Raw genomic sequence first — 18419 nt, 5'->3', positions numbered from 1 at the left:
GAATAAAATATTCGAAAACATTTGAGTTGTTAAGAATGTAGGTGCCATCATCACTACACAGTGTTTAGAGCCAATTAGACGTCACAGCTGCCTTCAGCCCCACTCATGATGGCTACGTGTTACAGACAAAGCGTGCGGCAGGGCGCCTGATTTCCTGGTCGTTCTCAGCCAATAGGAACAGGGCGTAGGGGCATGTGGGCGGGACGCGCGGTCTCTGTTGCGCGCCGGGTTGATCGCCGCTCTCTGACCGGAATACAGGGTGGTACAGCTCGCGGACTTCGGGGATGAACCACAAGAGTAAGAAGCGAATAAAGGAGGCGAAGCGGAGCGCTCGGCCCGAGCTGAAGGACTCGCAGGACTGGAGCCGGCATAACTACATAGAAGTGTTTCGCCTGAGCCCTGGTAGCGTGCAGGTGAGCGCTTCCATCCATAGTACATGGCGTTGTGTGTCGGCGGGGGCGGGGCTGGGGTGTGCAGAGCCAAACGTGCTGTAGGGCCACACTCCCTGCAGGCAAGGGCGTAAGGGACGCATAGTAACAGACATGTGGGAGCATGCTTTTCTGACTACAACCTTTACATTACCTTGTGTTTCAAAAGGCAGCTTTCCCCCATGCACTATACATGTATTCTCAGTAGGTCTTATTCATTAGCAATGTTCCGATACAGATACCTTACCAGACATGTCTAAAGTCCAGCCCATGGGCCAATTGCGGCCCGTGATGCCCCTTTAAGTGGCCCTCCAGCCGGAAGCAGGCGGAGCATTAGATGCAGGACACACTGCGCGGGACTATAGAGGCGGGGCCTCCGGCGAGCAAGCTTTACCTTGTGTGTGTGTGTGTGTTCAGCGGTGATCGGGTTTCGGCAGCCACGGTTCGGCGTCTTCTTGTAAGTGTGGGGGGACAGCAGCATGCAGAGCAGACTCAGTAGCAACCGAGGGAGTGGGGAGCTCAGGCTTCTGTCTCCTCTCCTTGTGGTGCCTGCTTGGCCTCTCCATCCTCTGGCTTACACAATGGGCCATACAGAGAAGGAGGGTCAGGCAGAGTGGGTGACATACAGAAAAGGGGGGAGTAGGAAGGGGAATATACACTGAATGGGGGAAATCCAGAAAAGGGGGGAGCAGGCTGGGGGAAATAGATTGAATCGGGGCAGAGTGGGGGACATCCAGAAAAAGGGGGGAGCAGGCTGGGGGAATATACACTGAATGGGGGCAGAGTGGGGGACATGCAGAGAAGCGGGGAGCATGCTGGGTGAAATACATTGAATGGGGGCAGAGTGTGGGACATGCAGGGAAGGGGGGGGGCAGGCTGGGGGACATGCAGTGAATGAGGCAGGCTGGGGGACATGCAGTGAATGGGGCAGAGTGGGGGACATGCAGGGAAGGGGTAGCAGGCTGCGGGAAATAGATTGAATGGAGGCATAGTGGGGGACATACAGTGAATGGGGGCAGAGTGGGGGACATACAGTCAAGGAGGGTCAGGCAAGGGAAAATACACTGGGGGCAGAGTGGAGGGCAGACTGGTTGAAATAGATTGCATGGGGGCCGAGTGAGGGATATGATTCATGGTTTAGGCTGAATGGTCGGCCCCCACACATTTTCACCCGACCAAATCGGCCCTCTTTGCAAAAAGTTTGGACACTCCTGATAGACTGATGCACTACTAGACTACTTGTATCCCTTGCCCATACCTATGAGTAGATGCTAGTGGACGAAAGGACCTCTGATGGACAAACATGCAATGCCAGGGAGAGGAGGAAGTTTTGGTGGCTTAGCACTGTCACCATCTGTTGCCTTATGTATTCAGTTTGTGACCAGAGTCAACCCGCAAGGCTACAATTGGTTTCCCATTTTTGGACCTTGCTCCTTCCCCCTGTCGTACTGTGTCATGTGCTTGTGCAGTCTGGGGTCTATTAGCCCACTAGGTTCTAGACTGTGCCTTACATTAATATGCATGTAATTATGCATGCAGAGCTGGCCTAGAAATGATCCCTAGTGCCAGTGATGCAGCATATAGTATATATTGTCACGCAAATACAGCAGTACTATTTGTTGCGTTTATCATGTCTATTCTATTCCCTCTTTTTATTTGTTGTATTCCCCCACCCTCCACCGACCTGTGGAAAAAAAAACCCTGCAGTACTAGCAAACTAGGGGCCACATTTAATAATGAAGCTTATTAAGTAATATATTTTGTTTAGTATCCCAGTGATGCTTAATATTATACCTTTGGTATTTAATGTTACATGCCTCTTTGGCAAGGTCCATCAACTACATCAGGGGTGGCCAACCGGTCAGAGGTAAAGAGCCAAAATATATTGGTAGTCAAGCTAAAGAGCCGACATCATGCCTGTGCCGAAGGCGCATGCGCCAAGAAAAGGGGCGTAGTCTATTTTGACCCCTTGGGTGGGTGTGATACAAATATGCCTCCAATAGTGCAGTGCCATATATACATATTCCCCCAATAGTGCCAGATACACATATGCCCCCCACACGGTGCCGGGTATGCCCCTACGGTGCCAGAAAGCTGCTATGCCCCCACAGTGCCAAAAAGCTGCTATGTCCCCACAGTGCCACAAACTGCTATGCCCCCACAGTGCAAATTTCCCAGCAGCAGCACTCACCATTGTTTCTGCTGCTGCCGGGCAGGGAGAGGACAGTCTGGTGTCCCCCTGCAGTCCTGTCATGTCACCGAGGGGAGGAGAGCACAGCACACCGCGCGTCTCCTTCCCCCTCACTTCCCTGTGACTGGGCTGTCCACCAATCAAAGCTCGCTGGCCGGCTCCTGATTGGCTGCTGGCCCGCGAGCTCTGATTGGCGGACGGCCCACTCACAAGGATGCACAGTAAGGGGTAGGAGAGATGCGCGATGCGCACTCTCCTCCCCTCAGAAGGAGAAGGGATTCAGGGCACCGGCAGCAGGGGGACTGGGACGGAAGGTGGGCGGCGGGCAGCAGTGGGTGCAGGAGCCACACTTTACAAGGGGGAGAGCCGCATGAGGCTCTAGAGCCACGGGTTGGCCACCACTGAACTACATCCTCAACTCTTTCTTCTTACCGCTGCCAACAGTGGGCTGCTTTCTTGCATGTGCTTGATAGCACACCCTCTTGGAACCACTAGAGGGGACTCAGTGATACCTGGAAGGCTTTGCTGAACAGGAAAGGCGGTCAATGGGAACTGTATTGCTATCACAAAGGTGTACTTGAGTCGATCGCAACAAAAATGTGGCCCTGGATTAGTTCTCTCATCTGAGTCTCACATAGGTTGGAATTCAATTGAAGGTGGGAAATTTAAAAAGCCCCAAGGCATGGGGTTTTTCTATTAGAGGACAGAAAGTGAGAAAATTGGTTAAATATGGTCACAGTTGTAACCAGTTTATATGTATGTTCATTTTCCAGTGTTTGGTACCAAATGGTTGATTGTCATTTGGTGTCATCTATAAAGGCCTGTAAACACTGGGATGCGCTTTACAATAGTAGATGGGTCAATGGGAGCACGCATCATCCGCTGGCGGTTATGTTCACACTGGGTGGTATGAGCACTATCGCTCACAAGGACTGACATGAGCAATATTGCTTATTTTGTCACCCATTGTGTACCAGGCTTTAGAAGCCAGATCTGGCAGATTATCTGCAAGGTAAGATTATAGTGTATGCCCAGCTTTACTCTATCCTTAACAATAAACAAGGTAATGAGTCAGGTGCTGCTAATGATTAACTTTTTTACATCAGGGCAGAACCTTTTACAGTTCAGTCTAGAGACTTCAGGTTTGTGTTAACACCGCCAAAGAGAAAAGACATGTTGAAATTTCAGAGCAGTTATAGCTGTTGTTAATCAGTCTAGGTATGCTTCATAGACTTCCAAACTGTGTGATGTCCATCTCTGTACCATAGAAGATGTACAAATGGAGAACACTGCAGATATTTTTTAATGTTTCCTGCAAATTCACAGAAATAAGAGACCATTTTGTTTTCTTACAGAAGTCACATAGAATACAAAACATAGATCAAGGGACGTTAAAGGTGCCCACACACGCACCGATCCCGGCGATGCTATGCGATGGGGTGTGCGCTCCCGCGGCACCTCATTGCACAGTACAAAAAGTATGTGCTGCACATACTTTTTGTACTCGCTTTTTATCGCATCGCATGCACAAGGCATACGATGCGATGTATAGATGATAGACAATTTCTAGGTCGACTATTAATAGTAGTGACTAGGTCGACGCCTAAGAATGGTCAACATGGACACCATATAAGTGTATATGGTGAAATCGATGCAATAAAGAATACAGTATCTATCCTTATGTATCAATGCCTATTTCCCTATAGATTGTAAGCTTGCGAGCAGGGCCCTCCTACATGTTGACTGTCTGTAAATACCCTGTTTTGTTGTATCACTGTCTGCTATTGTAAAGCGCAACGGAATATGCTGCGCTATATAAGAAACTGTTAATAAATAAAATAAATAAGTGTATCGCGTCCCCTCACATGGCTTGGTGTGTTCGCCATGTTTTGGGCAATGTGCCTTGCTATTCTCACTTGGATAGTAAAGTATGTGAAAAACTCATGTTGCATTTCTGTCCATGTCAACCTAGGATACGTTGACTATTCTTGGGTGTCGGCCTAGACATTGTCAACCCAGGATCCACATACCCCAATATATATCTAAAGATGTATTGGGCAGCGTTTGCGCCATACACATGATGGACATCAAAACATTGAGCTGTCAATCACCAGCGGCTGTACGGGCGGTCGGCAGCTTGCCCATACACACAGAATGATGCACCGATATATCGGGCTCCGCCAATCACCGATATATCCATGGTACACACTGGCAGATTGTCTGTTGATATATTGGCCAGTGTGTACGCACCTTAACTCCTTCGCTGAACAGGGTGTGGCTCATCCTTGCATATGCACCCATGGTGCAGAGTATGTGCCCGACTTGTCATTCACAGCAATGGGTAGAGTGACCCTCTGAAAAATAACCTTGTCCATATGACCAATGGGGACTTCCTGCAGCTGCTGGCACCGAATGTGTAAGTGCCATTGGTGTGCGCATTTAGGCATTCTAGCAGCACTGTTGTATAACAAACCAAAAGAATGAATGAAAATTATATGGGGGAGGAAGCTTATCTCCCCCAAGTATAACTTAGAAAGATGGGGGTTCCCTTATTTTAAAAAGAGGTAAGTCTCCTCTTCCAAGTGGTGTGTAAGGATAAAAGCTTATATCTAATGTTAACTGATCAACATACATTATGAAAGAATGTCCTATTAGTGATAACCAGATAATATTGCCCAGTGCTTCAGGAAAAATTTGTATATGGGGAAAGGGACCCCCATCTCTGCCATACTGCCCCGCACACACATGGGATCACTCTCCTTAAAAAGCTGATATCATCCCCAACTTCTGTCAAATATAACAAGGGGTCGCTAATTTAATCTGGTAGGCCGACTATTTTAAAATAGGGAATGAAACCTCCCTGGGGCAGAACACCTGTCAAACCATAACGCAGATGTCCTAAGGTGAGCTCAGGGAGAAAAGAACTGCTACTCTACTGCTCCACGTGAGGTTTGTGCTCCACCTGAGCTCGCCTTAAGACATCTGCGTTATGATTTGACAGGTGTCCCGCCCCTTGTCACAGGGGAACTCGCCACAGAAAAATGTAAAACCTAAAAAAAGGAGGCAGTAGTTTCTTTTTTTTTTTTATTTAGCATGTTTGTAGACAGATGAGTGAGTGTCATATTGTCCTTTTTACATGTAGGAAGACTATGGGCCTTATTCTAGTTCACTCTTTCTGAAAAATCCTTCTTAGATGGAGAAAACCATGTGCACTGCAGGTGGGGCAGATGTTACTTGTGCAGAGAGAATTAGATTTGGGTGGGGTTTTACTTTAAAGCGAGATCTATATTGCAGTGTAAAAATAAAGCAGCCAGTATTTACCCTGCACAGAAACAAAATACCTCACCCAAATATAATTCTCTCTGAATTCTGCTTCCCTGTAGTGCACATCGTTTTGTCCATCTAAGAAGGATTTTGTCAGAGTGAACTAGAATAAGTTCCTGAGATCAGTGCTTTCACAGACATTCTCTTACTCTTGTTTGCACCTTTTTCACAGACATTCTCTTACTCTTGTTTTGCACCTTTCTCTTGAAATGGGATCATTGGGTCGATCATTGGGTCGACCAAATGTTGGTCGACATACTGGAAGGTTGACAGGGGTCTAGGTCGACATGGGACAAGTTGGACAGTTGTCGAGGTTGACAGTCAAAAGGTCGACATGGTGTTTTTCACTGTTTTTTGACCTGAATGTCAACATGGACACAGTTTTAAGTACACCATGGCCCCTCGCACACTATTTTATTCTCCCACCATGCCCTAGTGGATGGTAGGGCATGAAATACCGCCTGTCGGCACATGTAGGCTCAAAAAAACAGTGAAAAAACCCCATGTCGACCTTTTGACTGTCGACCGAACGCATGTGTCGACCTTCTAATATGTTGACCTAATGACTGTCGACCATCTTCTGAACGACCATATCCCCTTCTCTCTTTATCCTCCCCCTTTTTCTCGGACACCCTCCCTCTTGCGCCTTTCTCTCTTTTTTTTTTTTTTTTTTTCCATGCTTCCCTTTTTCTCTGTGACCACACATCGCTTTTTCTTTGCTCGTCTGCCCCTCTAAGAGGCATTGTAGTGGTGGTGTGGGGGTTTAGCGCAAAAGTGTAATATGTGAAGGGACCTAGAAACAGTGGAGTAGGACCCCCACTTTACAAAGTGAGGGTTCCTCGGGACCCACACATATTCCTCTGAGCGCGATCACTGTGTAGGGATCATTACTTGTTCATGTTGGAACTCTTCCTTGCGCTTTATCGGTAAAATGTTGATCCCTTTTTTTTTTTTTTTAATCTTACAGGATAATGTAGAGCGTGTGGATGCTACACAGCTGACCACAGAAGAATTTATTGAGCGATTTGAAAAGCCATATAAGCCAGTAGTAATTGTCAATGGCACATTAGGATGGCCAGCTCATGAGAAATGGACATTAGAGAGACTGAAACGCAAGTACCGCAACCAGAAGTTCAAATGTGGAGAAGACAATGATGGGTATTCTGTTAAAATGAAGATGAAATATTACATTGAGTATATGGAGGGTACCCGGGATGACAGCCCACTGTATATCTTTGATAGCAGCTATGGGGAGCATCCTAAAAGAAGAAAATTGCTAGAAGATTATGATATACCAAAGTATTTTCGCGATGACCTCTTCCAGTTTGCTGGTGAGAAGCGCAGACCACCATACAGGTAGGCAGAAGGGGGGGCTATTTAATGTGACTAATCCTGTAAAGCGTGAGCAGTGCAGGGCTGGTTGCACAAACTATGGGATAGCTCTCTTCACTTCAGACTGGACTGATGAACAATTGACTACCCCCCTCCCCATAGTGTCAAAAAGATGTGCGCATGTATTTTATATTTTCAGTGTATGCATACTGTATGCACCTTTACATTTATATGGAAATTGGAATGTGTGGACCAACCCTCCTTGAAATTTTGTTATAGGGAAGTGTCAAGGTCCAAAACCTGAGCAAATATGGAAGCAAACTGATTCAGTCAGCCGTGGGGCCAGATTCTGCTTCCTGGCGACCAGATTTTTTTTATGGAGGAAGCAGAATCTGGTCATGGCAGCCCGGCCTTCCCCATACACAGCCCACCGCAGCAGCCCGGCCTCCCCCGCACACAAACCCCAGCAGGCAGCAGCCCGGCCTACTCCGCACACAAGCCCCAGCAGGCAGCAGTCCGGCCACCCCTGCACGGCCCGCACACAAGTCTAGTGTTCGCCGCGCCCGGTCTTTAAGTTTCTAATGTGCCCTCCCCGGACAGCTGACACGCTGCCTCTGTTCAACAGAGACCTCAGCGGTGTTTCAGCGCAGTGGAGAAATTGCTGACAGCCGCTCTCAGCAGATGGAGAGGTGGCGTGTCAGCATGGTTAACAGCGACTGTTAACGCTTACAGGTGCTCCCTGCTGTGCTGACATGCCACTGATTACCTCTGCTGAGAGTGGCTCACTAGGGCTGGACAGGCATCGGCTCTTGTTGGCCGTAGGGTGCCCCTTCCGAGCAGTCTGGGGGACGCACAGCCAGCTTATGGGCTGGCACCATATTTTAAATGGCAGTCCGGGGTCCATTGGAGGGAGAAGCTTGAGCTCTGCTTCTCCCCTCATAAGAGGCCTGCCAGGGCAGTGAGTATTATTTGGGTGTTATATCCATGGCACTGCTGGGGGGCGTTATATCCATGGCACTGCTGGGGGGCGTTATATCCATGGCACTGCTGGGGGGCGTTATATCCATGGCACTGCTGGGGGGCGTTATATCCATGGCACTGCTGGGGGGCGTTATATCCATGGCACTGCTGGGGGCGTTATATCCATGGCACTGCTGGGGGGCATTTTGTCTGTATCACTATTGGCGGCATGGCATTACTGGGGGCATTATATCTGTGGCACTACTGGCAGCATGGCACTACTGGGGGCATTTTTTCTATGGCACTCCTGGGGAGGGATTGTAAATGTGTTGCCAGTTCAAATGCCCTCCCAATTGAAAAAAATGTGCCCTGCTTGGTGATTACAACCCTGCCCTAAAAAAAAATCCTATAGTGAACACTACAAGCCCCAGCAGGCGGCCACCCTCGCACACAGCCCCAGCAGGTAGCATCCTGGCCTCCAGTGCACACAGCCGCAGCAGCCCGGTTACCCCCACACAGAGCCACAGCAGGTCCAGCTCCTCCTTCCACTGCGAAGCCACCATGTACCTGGCTGCTGCTACCACTAACCCCCAGCCGCTGTTGGAGCAGGGAGACTTCCTTCCCCTGGTGACCAGCAGCTGCTCAGCCGAAGCCCCGTGGGCTGGAGGGAGAGACCTGACCACTCCAATATAGCACACCTCCAGCCTTAACGACAGCCTACTACAGGCCTGCCCCAGGGAAGGCGAGGCCAGGGGGCTCCTACAGTGGCACCCATAGAAACAAGAATTTACCCCTGGCAGAGCATGTTAACCCATGGCATCAAGCATTAAACCCATATCAATGAGCATGTAGGTAAGTGGAACTTATGTGGCATAATATGTAATTACGGCATATGGCAGTGGTTCCCAAACTGTGCGCCTAGGCTCCCTGGGGTGCCTCGGGACACTTGCAGGGGTGCCTCGGGTTGGTCGTCCAGGACCAATTCAAATTATTTATGATCAATTATTTCTGGACAAAACCAGTGCTGGTGGCTGCCAATCATAAACTGTGTACAATCAGAACCAAATCCTGCCCTTTACCACATAACTGAACCCAAGAAGCACCTATAAACACAATCTACTTAATTGGATATATATTTTTGGGGGCCTAGGGGTGCCGTGGAACAATTCTGATACTCTAGGGTGCCGTGATTAGAAAAAGATTGGGAACCCCTGGCATATGGTATTATACGTAATAGGCATTAGAGTGTGGCATATTGTGTAATGAGCATTAGGATGTTTGGTATAAATGTTTAATGGACATTACGAAGTGTGTTTATATGTAATGGTCATTATGGCATGTATAGATGTAATGGGCATTATGGTGTGTGTACATGTAATGGACATTATGGCGTGTGCAAATAATTTTTTTCGGTGCACGGCTTTTGTGCGCACTGTCTCTGTTATTAGTATATCTGGCTCCTACATTTCCATCCTGGCTCTTAGATTTTATAGAAATTTGTCGAACCCTGCTATAATGCATAAGTCACAGGTAGCAAACACAATTTCTCATAGCTTGTACCACTTTCTATTGTGTTTGGCACAGAAGATGCCAACATATCAGACTCAAGGGGGATTCCCCAGTTAACGTTAAGAAGGTGGAGCATAAATATATATAAAAATACTATATTATTAAAATGTCCTATCAAGGGGCTTGTTAATGATTGTTAAAAATTTCGCAATTGGGCAATTCTGCAGGCACCTAAACAGGGAGGCAGCGTGGCCCCATCTTCATCACTCATGGGGCCGTGTCCAGCACTGACGGAGATGGGCGGTCACCAAGCTTTCACCCTCAGTGAATACAGATCATGCACATTCACCGTTGCTCATGAAACGCAAATTTCGATCTTCTAGTGGATATATATAGCTCCAGTATATGTGGAAAAGAAGGAAGGTTTATAATGGTGAAGCTAATTTTAATACATCATAAACATAAGGCATACACCTAAACAATAACAAACATGAAATTCCAGATGCTGGAAGAATCAAAGGAACAATTACCAGCTCAAGTATCAGAACTGGGTTTTAAGCAGTTCATGTTTTTTTTTTATCACCAGTCCGGTGCCGGGTGACAGGTCTGGGGACAGCTGCGATGGGTAAAGGCTATTTCACACACTCTGGCTCCTGCCGGGCGACGAAATCCTGCACGGCCAAGAAGCTGTGCCGTGCACAGTAGTTGTTAATGGACACTGCTGTGTCCATTCACACGGGCGGCCACGGCCCGGCTGCCCGGTAGCAGCCAGATCCCACCACTCAAAGGGACTGCTGTCGGGCTGTGGCTATCCCCACCATTCTAAACTACTGAGTGCGGCACGGCTTCCTGGCCGTGCGGGATTTCGGCGCCCGGCAGGAGCCAGAGCATGTGAAATAGCCCTAACAGTTCCAGAGTTCTCCTTATCTGGTAAATACGTGCCACAAAGTCCACCAAAGTGTTTCGACCCACTCGCATGGGGTCTTTACCAAGGATGTCTACAATTATTTTGTCTGACTACCACTGTCTTTGTGGCATTGGCTTCCTTCAATGACTGTCGTCTGTTATAGTTGCCCTTCTGTTTTTTTTTCTTAACCAGTCAATGGGGTAAATTCATAAAGATGGGAGATCTATTGAAGATGGGATGATGCCCATACAACCAATCAGATTCTATCCATTATCTTCTAGAAGGATCTAAATAAATAAGTGGAATCTGATTGGTTGCTATGAGCATCATCCCATCTTCAATAGAACTCCCATCGTAGTAAATGTACCCCAATGTCTCCCCAAATACTAAGTTCTTTAGAATTGTCCCTTTTTAGTACAACCAAGTCAATACTTTTAATTGTAAAAGTTAAAACTTGAAATATCTCCCAGCTACAAAATCAGGAGACCAGACTCCCAGACCTCCATAGGTTCAGTTTTCAATCTGAGAGTACTTCACCCATGTTTGGTCTGCAGATGAGCCTTTTATTAAGCTTCTTGCCGAGTAATACTTGCAAGCGTTATGGATGAGCTTGTTTCCTTCCTAGTGAGTCATTCAGGTTTACTTGTGATTTAGAGGGAGACTTCTGAGGTCCGATCTGGTAGTCTTTTATATTGGCTTTTTTTTTTTTGGTGGTGGTCTTATTTATTGATTCCTACAGATCGTTCTAGATATGTCCAGATACAAACATAATGAAAACCGTTTATTTAAGGGTACAGTAGTACAATTCAATCAAAACTGTTGCAGCACTGAGGGTGGTCATTAGAATAACTACTGTCTGGCTACCTAAATAACCATGTGAAGCACACTTGCATCTTTGTTGGAGACCTTGGGTCCTTATAGTTAAACATAGAAACATAGAATTTGATGGCAGATCACAACCACTTGGCCCATCTAGTCTGCCCCTTTTTTAAACATGTTACCTCAAACCATATTCGATCCTTATATTTTTGTAAGGAAATCAATATGCCTATCCCAAGCATGTTTAAATTGTACTACTGTATTTGCCTTTACCACCTCTGATGGGACGCTATTCCACTTATCTACTACTCTTTCTGTGAAGTAATTCTTCCTCAAATTTCCCCTGAATCTTCCTCCCTCTAGTTTCAGTGCATGTCCTCTTGTTTTGCTGCTCCTCTTCCTGTGAAGAATGTCCCCCACCTGTACCTTTGTTATAGATGAGAAACTCAATCATGATAAAAGTAGTAGTGCTTTTAACTTTTTTTTTTTTCTTTTAACTTTCAGATGGTTTGTGATGGGTCCTTCCCGCTCTGGAACAGGAATTCACATTGATCCACTAGGAACCAGTGCATGGAACTCGCTGGTACATGGGCACAAGCGATGGTGCCTCTTTCCCACCAATACCCCAAGAGAGCTGATCAAAGTAACACGGGAAGAAGGTGGTAATCAGCAGGATGAAGCCATCACCTGGTTTAATGTGATCTACCCTCGTACATTGCTACCCACCTGGCCTCCTGAGTTCAAACCATTGGAGATCTTGCAGAAGCCTGGAGAGACTGTATTTGTGCCAGGTGAATACATTTTATTGCAGGGAAAATCTTGGTCTTCATGTATTCATTGCAGGAGTGCAACTCCTGTTAGGTTCGACTTCCTGACTGTCATTTGTCTAGCCAGGGAAATACGCCTCATCACTGGACACTAGCAAATTCCAGTGGAATATTCCGGTCCACCCCTTCCGCTCTCGTGGTCATAGGCTTCAATCGGCAAATGTGTAATAAAGCCCAGTATATCTGTGCCCACTCTCCTCTGTATAACTAGGCACATCTTCCTCTGTCACTGCCATGTATGCAGAACAGCTTATTTTAAGGCACATTTCCTTTTATGTCAGGCCAATGTGCCTCACTCTCCCTCTCCCCTCATATCCTTTCTTTCATGTACTTTAGGAACCCTTCCATCAAATGTCTACTTCCCCGCTAGCTGGACTGAGTGAAGAAATATGACGGGTAATACTTTTGTTAAATAATTTCTTTGCCCCTTTTAAGATACATCTTTCCAAAAATCTTCACCTATGACTATCATTCCTTAATGGGATGATCTATTACGCTACTATTATGAGGTTTGCTACTGAGTAAGGACCAGTGCAGTTATAAAAAAACAACAACTATAATTCTGTTCTTCTTAGGTGGTTGGTGGCATGTTGTACTGAACGTGGACACTGCTATCGCTATTACCCAAAACTTTGCTAGCTGCACCAACTTCCCAGTGGTTTGGCACAAGACTGTGAGAGGGAGACCTAAACTTTCAAGAAAATGGTATAGGTGAGAGGCATATCCATTATTAAAAAGGATATAAATGTTCAATGCACTATAAGAAAAGGGGTGTTTTCTTTTTGTTTGATACTGCATTCACTATGGTATCCACTGCCTTATGTTGTGGCGACACATGGTCTACAGCTTCTGCATTGTGTTAAACTATTTACCCAACAATGCAAACAAATGACAGATATCACTGCGCCGTGGGCTGCAATTATGGTGAGAATACTAAATGTCGTCAATCACATTCAAAGCAATACAGAAAATACAACAGAGTAAAACCACCTGTAACTGCGCCGACTACGTTAGTAAAATTACATTTCATACATACGTACAGTTATCCGTATTTGTTATTGGCTGCGGCTGTCTGCACCCAGCAGCCACCAATGTAAATCCCACCACAGTTAATTTTGCCGCTATCTTTGATCGCCACTCTTTCGTTCTTGGATGTCTTGAGCAACTCCACAGTCTAGGCTTGGGAGAGCAGCCTTTATTAACTTCCTCTCTTAGCCCCCAGCATATACCACACATTTGCCTGCTCAGATGCATGCCATGCCCCTGGCAACGGTTTGACTCTGTTGTATTTTCTATTTACCCAACAATGAACTCACCTAAACACACACTTGCATACACTATTATTCTCTTGAGTTGAGTGGACTGCTCAGTTTTACACCTGCGCTCTATAGATTTCCTTTACTGTTTTATTACTTATTTCACTTTGTGAGCTTTAATGTCTAGTTTATTCTTTTTGATCCATTTTATTAAATTGTCCTTGCTCTGCCAGAGCACCATCTGACACCTAGATGTGATCTTTGGATTTCTTGACCTCTAACACGTGACATGCATAATAAAATGTATACCTTTTTCACACTTTTCCATCTTCCATAGGATCTTAAAGCAGGAACACCCTGAGCTCGCTGCATTGGCAGATACTGTGGATTTGCAGGAATCTACAGGAATTGCATCTGACTCTTCCAGTGACTCTTCTAGTTCCTCCTCTTCCAGTTCTTCAGAATCTGGCTCTGAGGTGAGGTATATGAGTGGGGTCTACTTGGATAAAACAAGAGCAAGTGTTCCACCCATAATAGGCAGCTGGAGTATGGCTTAGTTACTTGGCAATTCATGATAAGCATTACTAGACTTGACATCTTTACAAAGTCATTTTTGGGCAGTGAGTTGATTTGCTTTGACAGGTCTCTGGTAAAGTTAAGTCCTGCAGCTACAAATGCCATGAAGCGAAAGTAACGTGATTAGCAAATTCAGCACACATGTATGAAATATATATTGCAGCTACATCTGTTATTTTAAGTATATCAAAGCAAACCAATGTTCATTTTTCTTGCAAGAGTTTAGAACCATGCTTTATTTTCCACATTACTGTTCCCGCAGGATGACTCTGGCTCTGAAGCAGAAACTATGTCCCACCGAAAGAAAAAGAGGAGAACATGCAGCGGGATGGGTAATGGAGATAGCACCACGCATGATGACTGCGTCAGCAAAGAACGGAGTTCTTCCAGGTGACAGAAACATTACGACCGCGATGGCTTCTGTATGTCGTCTCATGTGGAAGGATTGTTTATTTGGATTTCCCTAATCTGCTGCAAAAACCAGCAGAGTAAATAAGTGCCATCATTTTATATAATAACTGCACATGAAAGACTTTAAATATATTGTGTGCGTAATATATTATATTACACGCACTTTGCCTCTGGTTTTTAATGATCCTTCCAATCAGCGACTACTCGAGGCACACAAACTCCACTTGCTCTCAGATGGGTGAATACTTGAATACCTGTGGTAATGTCCTTTGGGAGTAAATAAGTTGAAAGCTATCATTTGAAAAAAATCATTGAAAATAAACCATGCCCTAATCCAGCAACATGTGCAGGAATGTTATATGTAATGTTTCTCAGTGTCTGATCCTAGGCTGATTTACTGTATGCACCCACATTGCCTGTCGTAACTCCATATCCTGCAGAGAATGAGCATAGGAAAGGTTGTAGTTGGGACAGAATGTTCTACTTTACTTGTTTCCTTGGTTGTCTTAAATGCATTGGACACTGTAACTGGATTTCTTACAAAAGCTTTTTTTTTTTCTTGCATCAAACTTATTTGGTTGCCTCCAGAGGAAAAAAAAAGTTCCCCTCCATTATTTGAGATTCATGTTGTAAACCTATAGTGAGCTCTCTGTGGAAGCATTGGAAAAAATGATGTGAATTTTTGGTGTGCCCAGGAAAGATTTAAAAATCTGGCCCTAATAATCTAAAGCTAACAGACTTCTAATTGTCTGGTCAAGATGTGTTTCCAGAGTTCTTGGTTCCTGTCTGCACACAATATCTTAGCCAACATATTCACTTAGTCAGCAGCCAAAAGAAAATTCTACCTTCTATGCACTAAGGGAGTGTCCTATTAGCCCCTCTTAAAACAGGCTAATACTACAATTTAAGCCCAGAGATTTTGGGGTATCCTTTTAAAAATAGTTTTTTATTACAAAAAATCTATGTGCTCCTATCACGTGATAGCACAAGGGATCTGGAATAAGTTCCTGAACCAATTTGTTATCTCTGCTCTGCACCCAAATGCTAGTCCCTGATCAGTGCCGGCATCAGAGGAAGTGTGTGCCAGCAAATTGGATAGCCCCCAGCAAACCAATTATCAGTGATAAATTACAGCTGTTAATAGGAAAGCCACCTACTTCTCTTTTAGATTTAATGGTAAAGACTGAATGCCTCTAGTTGAGTTTGTTACACAAATGGTTGAAGACATGTACACTCTTTGCGTGAAATTAGGAACCCAGAAATGCAATGATTTATTTCCGAATAGGAGAAGGTTTATAGATTGCTTTAAAACAAAAAAAGGGGGATTTGTAACCATTTCTTATAAGTGTAGTATAAACTGACCACTAGGTGGTGCCTTACTGTGTATGAAGACTTTTTTTGCTGGTGAATTGTTTCTAGTTGGCAAAGGTATACAGACAAAGCTGTTCTATGTTTATATAATCTAGTAATAAAACATTTTAATATTGCCCCTTTTAAAAGTTCTTAATGGTTTTTAGACCAAGCTTCGTATGTGTTTGTCTAGTTCATGCGTGGAGTCCATTGACAGAGGTAACAGATACTATTGCATATAAACTTGCTTTGGGGAATAACACTTCTAGAGATGACCTGAAGGTGCTAATGCCACAATGGAAGATACATGTTTATTAAAAACTATAATTGGCCCAATAATATTCCTTCATAATTGGTAATCTGTCAAAGTTCAGAGGAGGTTCTAGATGTATTCAGTCCATATAGTTTTAGAACAGCCCTTGATACAAGAGATGATTGGTATACAAATATTTGTACATTTTAATAATCTATATCCATACCAAGTACTAATTATCTATTCAGTACTTGTATCCTAATAAAAGGCTACCTCGGCTCCTCACCTGGGAATGCCAGTGCTTTGCGCGCTGGTGGTCACTAGATGACACCTGATGGAGCAATTTCAAGTGTTGCTTCATTCAGCTGTGCACAGATGTCGGCACTGATGTTGACTGCTAGGTTGCTCCTTCATTTAGATGTATATCTGTTAAAATGTAATTAACCTCTCTCCTCATTTAAAATGTGAATATAAGCTCGAATGTTTCACCTTTGCAAACGGTGTTTCAGCTGCTGGCTTTAGATAACTCTCATAGAAACAGTTTTGCATTTACAGAACTAACTTATTATCATCTAGGAATGGAGTAATGTTGTCACTGCAGCTGGATAATCCCAGATATTTCCTGACTTGCAAACTATACAGGTTTAACTGGATCAGCCATAGGTGTCTTCATTAGTTACATCAACACACCTGAAATGTGTATTTTAAACTACAGCCTTTGTTCAATGTGATCTTAATCTCCCTTTTACTTAATTTGTGTAATTATTATTTTTAAATATGCTTTTTCTAACTAAAATAAAATTGATGTATTCAAAGCTGTGTGCAGTTGGTTTTTGGTGTGGGGGGGGGGGGGGGGGAGGGGGAGAGACGGATGGAAAGGGATGTTACACTAGCATGCCGCCGCCCCTGGGGCCAGTAAATGTGTAGTCAGATGCAGACACTGACCACACACCTCTGCTTTTTGGAATGGACCTGCTCTTTTTTCCCAAATTCCCTCTGTCTGTTAATAAGGCTGGGGGTTAGGACACTACGTGCATGGATACAGGGCCAATTTTGTACATCTGCAATGTCACCACCTTGAAGCCCTGTATACACTTGATGTTAAAATGAGCAATATTGCTCAATTTAGCCCTTTTGAGCGATAACCGCTCAGTTTGTACGCATCCGCTGATAGACGCTGCACACTCCAGCAAGTTGTTAACAACACTCTCTGTTATCTGTGCATCTTGACAAAATTCATGGCACTCCTAGGCCAAAAGTTTCTTTATTGAGAATTTAAGGAATATTTTTTTTTTTTTGTGTTTGTCAGCCTTCGGTTCAATTAGGTGGTGAGGGACAAGACTTGCTTCCTATTTGTCCACAAATTTTGATGGTCCATCACAAGCACTGGTTTTGGCTATTACATTCAGTCCCATGTGCTGAGGGGTGATACCACAATTCTGGCAGTGACAGGAGCCAGGTGCTACACTGGAATCACTGGAACATTACGTGCAGCACCCAGCTCCTGTCACAGTGTAGGATTCTGGAAGTACTGGCAGAGCAGTTTTGTGGCAGCCAGTATCTCTGGGACCCATGTAGTGACAAAAAATGGCGCATGAAGCCGTGCCCCCACTCCTGCTGCTAGGCCCTTTTTTTTTTTTGCTGTGTGTCAGAGGCATGCACAAGAAAATGTTCAATGTGAATAAATGTAAGATCATGCATTTTTTGGGAACAATGCAATTTATACTTAGAAGTGGTTGTTTTAGGTGAATCTCTAGAATAGAGGGATTTAGGGTACACTTTGACCGTAAACTTAGCAATAGTGCTCATTGTCAAGGATCGGCAGCCAAGGCCAACAAGGTATCTTATACTAGCTTGCATTGAAGGACGGGATGTCTCACAGTGAGGCTGCCATTTAATAAAGCTTTAGTGAGACACCACCTAGAATTCTGTGCTCTGTTCTAGTTAGGTATGTTCAGCCAGTCCAACAAAAAGTGTGTGACTGACATCAATTTTTATCTAAACTGCCATAAAATGCTTTATAAATCTTGGGGTCCAAAGAATTTCCAGTTCTAGGAAATCTTGGGAATTCGTTATTTGGCCCCTAGTGCTACCAATACCCCATCTGTAAAATAATACATTACTTACATTCTTATCAAACATTTACTAGAATAGAATATTGGTTGGTTTCCAACAGCTGTCTTTATGGAGACACTGGCACTGAAAATATCATGATCTCTGCACACACCCCTATCTGGTTCATCCACAAGCTGACCTCTCCTATTCCCGCCCTGTTT

The 18419-nt window shown here is 44.8% G+C and overlaps 1 protein-coding gene across 1 annotated transcript; it reads left to right on the top strand.

Annotated features, from left to right (window-relative positions):
* Window positions 1-40: 40 nt before the first annotated feature.
* On the top strand, window positions 41-16958 carry JMJD6 (jumonji domain containing 6, arginine demethylase and lysine hydroxylase). The gene is made up of 6 exons (XM_083147855.1): window positions 41-413; window positions 6911-7299; window positions 11975-12261; window positions 12873-13008; window positions 13891-14029; window positions 14392-16958. Exons 1-6 carry the CDS (start codon window positions 285-287, stop codon window positions 14521-14523), a joined length of 1212 nt encoding a protein of 403 aa, XP_083003981.1. The 5' UTR covers window positions 41-284; the 3' UTR covers window positions 14524-16958.
* The last annotated feature ends 1461 nt before the right edge of the window (window positions 16959-18419 follow it).

Source organism: Crinia signifera, chromosome 6 (assembly GCF_055691185.1).
Source record: "Crinia signifera chromosome 6, ASM5569118v1, whole genome shotgun sequence".
NCBI lineage: Eukaryota > Metazoa > Chordata > Amphibia > Anura > Myobatrachidae > Crinia > Crinia signifera.
Note: the sequence above shows the minus strand (reverse complement) of the source record. Positions and strands in the feature narration are given on the sequence as shown.

Bases quoted from the DNA above. Each gene is read 5' to 3' on its own strand.
- JMJD6 (XM_083147855.1), top strand. From the start codon at position 285: ATGAACCACAAGAGTAAGAAGCGAATAAAGGAGGCGAAGCGGAGCGCT. The intron at 13,009-13,890 runs GTGAGAGGCATA...CATCTTCCATAG, and splicing joins CTTTCAAGAAAATGGTATAG to GATCTTAAAGCAGGAACACC. The intron at 14,030-14,391 runs GTGAGGTATATG...CTGTTCCCGCAG, and splicing joins CTTCAGAATCTGGCTCTGAG to GATGACTCTGGCTCTGAAGC.